Source organism: Hemiscyllium ocellatum, chromosome 19, assembly GCF_020745735.1.
Source record: "Hemiscyllium ocellatum isolate sHemOce1 chromosome 19, sHemOce1.pat.X.cur, whole genome shotgun sequence".
Lineage (NCBI taxonomy): Eukaryota > Metazoa > Chordata > Chondrichthyes > Orectolobiformes > Hemiscylliidae > Hemiscyllium > Hemiscyllium ocellatum.
Window position 1 is genome coordinate 42,789,833 of NC_083419.1, and position 5,749 is coordinate 42,795,581.

At 40.1% G+C, this 5,749-nt stretch overlaps 1 protein-coding gene across 3 annotated transcripts; it reads right to left on the bottom strand.

Moving 5' to 3' along the window:
• Window positions 1-2,073: 2,073 nt before the first annotated feature.
• LOC132824731 (achaete-scute homolog 4-like) lies at window positions 2,074-5,749 on the bottom strand. 3 transcript variants are annotated; one of them, XM_060839408.1, is made up of 3 exons: window positions 5,408-5,749; window positions 4,624-4,701; window positions 2,074-3,264 (listed from the first exon to the last, which is right to left on the bottom strand). In XM_060839408.1, the coding sequence occupies exon 3, from the start codon at window positions 3,223-3,225 to the stop codon at window positions 2,665-2,667; it is 561 nt and encodes a 186-aa protein (XP_060695391.1). In that variant the 5' UTR covers window positions 3,226-3,264; window positions 4,624-4,701; window positions 5,408-5,749; the 3' UTR covers window positions 2,074-2,664. The 3 variants fall into 3 exon arrangements, with proteins under 3 accessions (XP_060695391.1, XP_060695390.1, XP_060695389.1); XM_060839407.1 differs by having other exon boundaries at window positions 2,074-3,353; XM_060839406.1 differs by having other exon boundaries at window positions 2,074-3,421.

Here is a 5,749-nt window from a genome sequence, read left to right on the forward strand (position 1 = left end):
TATTTTATAAATAGTCTCTGTATGTTTCTGAAAACATAGTGGATGTTTTCACTATGTTTCCACCTAGTTTACCAGTATGCTCACCTTGTCCCATTTATTGTTGTTTGGAGACACTAGCTCACTTGGCTGGAAGGCTGATTTGCAACACAGAGTAATGCCAACAGCAAGGGTTCAATTGCCTGCACTGCCTGCATTGAAGATCTCTCCTTCTAAATCTCACCCCTTGCCTCACAGTGACTCTCAAGTTAAACCACCACTAATCCTCTCTCTCTCTCTCTCTCTTTTTTTCTCTCTCTAATGAGAGCATAGGCCCATGGTCTGGTAGGAGTATGGTAATTTTCCCTTTACCTTAGATGAATGCAACTTCTCTTAAATCCTCAGTTGTTAGAAATCTATCGGACATCCAGAATTGGATGAAAAGAAAGCTCCTCCAATTAATTATTGGGAAGACTGAAGCAACAGCTTTCTGTCCATGTTCCAAATTTTGTTTCATAGCTACCAACTCTATTCCTTTTCCTGATAACCATCTTCGAGCAGACCTCCATATTATTGATCTTGGGGAGGAATTTAATACCTCTCCAGAGACAGATTTGGAGGTTTGGCATTGGGATGTATGGAGAGAATTTGAGTGGATGAATATCCTGCTGCCAATATGACTCCTGCATTCAAACTTCTAGTGGGAATAGTGGTCCAGGTAAAACAATGATTGCAGACACTGGAAACCAGATTCTGGATTAGAGTGGTGCTGGAAAAGCACAGCAGTTCAGACAGCATCCAAGGAGCAGGAAAATTGATGTTTCAGGCAAAAGCCCTTCATCAGGAATGCAGGCAGAGTGCCTGAAGGGTAGAGAGATAAATGAGAGGAGAGTGGGGGTGGGGACAAAATAGCATAGAGTACAATAGGTGAATGGGGGCGGGGATGAAGGTGATAGGTCGGGGAGGAGGGTGTGGGAAGGTAGCAAAGAGTACAATGAGTAGATGGGGCTGGGGATGAAGGTGATAGGTCAGAGAGGAGGGTGGGGTGGATAGATGGAAAGGAAGATCGGCAGGTAGGACAAGTCATGGGGACAGTGCTGAGCTGGAAGTTTGGAGCTGAGGTGAGGCGGGGGGAGGGGAAATGACGAAACTGGTGAAGTCCACATTGATGCCCTGGGGTTGAAGTGTTCCGAGGCAGAAGATGAGGCGTTCTTCCTCCAGGCGTCAGGTAGTGAGGAAGCAGCGGTGAAGGAGGCCCCGGATCTCCATGTCCTCGGCTGAGTGGGCGGGGGAGTTGAAATGTTGGGCCACAGGGCGGTGTGGTTGATTGGTGCAGGTGTCCCAGAGATGTTCCCTAAAGCGCTCTGCTAGGAGGCGTCCAATTAAGGAGGCCAATACCTTATCCATTAGCCCACAGGGACAGCTTAGTGGTTGGAACTTCTACCTCACAGTGCCAAGAAAGCAGGTTCAATTCCACCCTTGGGCGACTGTCTGTGTGGAGTTTGCAAATTCCCCCTGTGTCTGCATGAGTTTCCTCCAGGCACTCTGGTTTCCTCTCACAATCCAAAGATGTGCAGGTTAGGTGGATTGGGCATGCTAAATTCTCCATTGTGTTCAGGGATGTGTAGGTTACATGGATTAGTTGGAAATGCAGGGTTACAGGGATAGGGGATAGAGGGGTGGGTCTGGATGGAATGCTTTTCAGAGGGTTGGTGTGCACTCGATGGACTGAGTGGCCTGCCTCCAAACTGTAAAGATTCAATCCCTCTCATGGCTCCACCCTTTTCCTCCACCCCCACAACCATCCAAGATATCTGCACTAATCTAATCCTGAATCTCCTGGGCATCCCAATTTTAACCTCTTCACCATTGTTGGCACATGCAGTTATCTAATCACTCTCTGCTTCACTTTCTTCCTTTGACAGGCTCCTTAAATGCATCTCCTTCAATAATCTTTTGTTTTTTTTCTGACTTAATATCTTTTTATGGAGTTTAGTAGCATATTTTGTTTAATAATGCTCCTATGATATTTTATTCTGGATCCGTACTAGAAAAACACAAGTTGTTGTTGTTTGAAGCATACTATGCAAATAAAAATTCATATTTTTTTCTTCAAGTTTTATTTCCACTCTACACAATAGTCTTGAATGACTTGAATATATGTGGCTTTGTGAAGAAGTGTTGATCTGTGTAAACATACTGTTAAATATCTACATTACAGAGCTCAGTCACTGACAATTTTCAGTTGTGTCTTCTCCCTCCTCTTCAGAATCCATTATATATAGATTTTGCTTTGAGGGAGACAGAAATAACTGAAGCTTGAAATGAAAATGTCAATGTCTACAAACTCTAAAACATCTTTCATTGTCTGAATAGCAAAGATTTGCCCAAAATTACCTTCTCTATGATACCTTTTCTGAATTTTATATTTTCTGTGTGAATTTTGTGAATGTTATGTTTTGCCTGCTTGCTTCTTGTTTCCATCGTTTACCTGCCAAGCCTTGGAGATGGATTGGCTTAATGAGAGAACATTCATGGTTCACATAGAAATGAATTGCTACATGATCATTTCTGCATGAAGGAACACATTACAGTTCACCCTAAAAAAGGTCGGGCAAACAGTATTTTGCAAAGACAATAGATGACTGCTTGTTAAATGGATTGCATTTTTTAGACGAAATAAATTGGTTAGCTGCTTAGTTCACTAAGTTCACTGAAGGGTGAAGAGGATTTGGATTCTCCATCACTGTTACCATCTCTCTGTGGACCAGGGCATGGAAGTTTATGGATCTCCACAGCTCTTGGAGATAGAGACCTTCTCTCTTTAGTCTCTGAAGGGTTCAGTAACTCCTGAAGGTGTTTGATGTAGCTGATCGCAGCCCTTAAAGTCTCTACTTTGCTCAGTCTTTTGTCTGCAAAATCATCAGGAAGATGCTCTCTGAGTCGTGCGTAGCCTTCATTAACATAACGCACTCTCTGCCTTTCCCTTTCATTGCGTTTCCTGATAAAAGCTGGCTCAAAGGAATAATCATAGATCCCCAAGTGGCTGTGGAAAGGTAGATAAGACAGCCTGCTGGCATATCCTTCACGATATGTACCATCCAGGTATGTAGGATCAATAGGAAAAGACAATGACAAACCCTCTGCAAAAGGCATCCCAAGGCACTCATGTACCCTCGCCAGGGGCACCCCAATGGGTCTTGGGTAAGGAATTCTTTCCAGTGTTGATCCTCGTTGATTGTCATCCATTTCAAATTTCAATGCTTGAGCACCCTTTACGGCAATTTGCTGTCAAAAATTATGTCAGTGTTGGTGATGCCAATATTCCCAGCTTGAAATTCTCAAATGCACCTCATGTCACATTAGTTTCTTTCAAACTTCAGAAAAAAAGTCAATAAATATTAAATGGTACAGAAGCTGTTCTGTGTGTTCTTGATGGAATACTCTGTTCCAAAATTAAAATGCAAATAATGTCAGTTACACAAAAAAAAACTGAACTGGTCTTTTTCTGAATTTATGTCAGTACTTAAATATTCACAGCATTGATGCTATCTTATATATGATATTTTGGCAAACAACGTTTTAACGAGACACAATATGGTGGTATAGGAGAAGGTAAAAAGCAAATGGCTCTTAAATTAACTTTCCTGGTCACCGACAATGTAGAAAAACTTGCTTTAATTACCCTGTAGTGTTAGCTATCACCTAATGTGTGTCCTAACAATTGTAAATCAGTAGATTTGTTTGTTACACTATGCTTTCTGTGAGAAGTTCTGAATTAACATTATTTGTTCACCCATTCTCAGCTGTGATATTCAAACTACCCTTTGTTCAGCAGTAATAGGGAGAGATAGAAGGGAGAAGATTTTCAATTAAAATTGAGCTAAAACCTTACCTACGAGCCAACGACCTCCGCCATAAACAAGCGGATCAATTTTTGATTATGCAGACTGAGTCCAGATGGTACAACTGGAATCTTACTGCAGTATGATCCAATGGCAAGAACTTCCCTGGCAGGCCAAACTGCAAGAAAACCTTCAACGAGTTTTTTTAAAATTGTTTTACTGTGATGCCACTGAAGCATGAGTACAGGTCTGACCCTCACAAGGAGGCTTTGAAGCACATTTATTAGAGGTTTCCATTTATCCTCAACCCCACTACTTTCCCCCAAACCATGATCACCTTCAGACTGTCCTTTCCTGACCTGATGCAAGATACCTTTCCCTTGAAACTCTGGGTGTGGCCCCTTGCCACCAAAAGTCTCACTCCTGCATGTCAACCTCATTGATAGTGTCACTTTATTCAGAAATGAGTTTGTCCAGTAGACTATTAATGACTCCTGGTCATTAAAGTTAGATGGAACTTGTAATGATAATTTGCTAGGTCACAATCTCACCGGGAGTTGGACGGAATTGAATCCATTGTCTCTATAAAACATGAAAAGTATTCCTTACTTTCTTACATTTGGTAATTTACATTGTCACCACATCACTAAATTTTCTATAAGTTGAAATGACAGTGAATTGTCTCTTCATGAACTCAGTCAGATAGGATAAAGGCTGAGACAACATCATGAAGAAAACATCTTCAAAGCAACAGATCAGTAAGATATTGAAACACTGAAAGTCAAGGTTAGATGTAACTTACTGTGAATTTTGAGCAGACCTTTGCTTGTTTTGCCTGAATGTTTTCCTTGCATCACGTCTTAAATTTCATTTATAAATTCTGCAGAAGGAAATAGTGTCAGACATCAGTGTAATACAGTGTGGGTTTACTGGGAATGAATATTCAGGAATTACTATCTCTGTGGCAGTATCTTAAAATAGGCGGAACTAGAAATTAATCTTAATACGAAGAAATAAAAGTAAAATGAGAGATAAAAGACAATCAAATACATTAAAAAGAAGTAGATAACAGGGGAATATACTTACTCTCAATCCCAGTACCCAGAAAATGAAGAGAAGAAAGCGGAGGATTGGGACAGATCAATATCCCTGATTAGGAAATTTATATGAGTATTGCAACATTAGAAAAACATGAAATATTGAGATATAACTATAACAAAAATACAGTTTTGAAAAAGCTGGATAACATCAAAGCCCAACTGGAGAATTTAACCAGGGATGAAGAGTGAAATGTATAAAGTCAAAGGGAGAAAAACATTCCTATAATGTTTGAAAACAAAAATCAAAATAATGAAGAAAGAGTTAGGAAGAAAAACAATACATGAAAAGAAAATACTGAAAAGGAAAGAGATATGGATTTAGAATAGAGGCAATTAGAGAGAGAGAAAGATAAAGAAACAAGATGAAAACAAAAATGGCACAAATAACTTATACAAGCATTTAAAAAGCAAGTTTTTTTGAAAATCATAATACTCCTGAATATTATTTTCAATTACTGTGATTGGTTTGGGTACAACTTTCCTTACCTTTCTAGAATTTTCTGGCCATTTTAGTGTTCACTATACTCTTCGCATATTGATATTTCTCTGAGGAAAACAGGAAGCGCAGACACTTATGATTTCTTAAAACTTGAAAAGTCTTCTGAGATTTTTCCAGTGTTTGAGCAGCTTTTCAAATTCCTGTCTTTTGACCTCAAAGAGTTGAGGGAAGCTTCACAAACCAGAAGCAAATGGATGGTCTCTTGCTCTGATTTTCAAGGTATACTGAAGACTGCTTCAGGCTCTTGTGTTTTGGGATCAGATAATTTCTCTCAGATCAAAGAGTAGCACAGACTCTTCAGAGTCTTGCCTCCTCCCACCCAGACACTT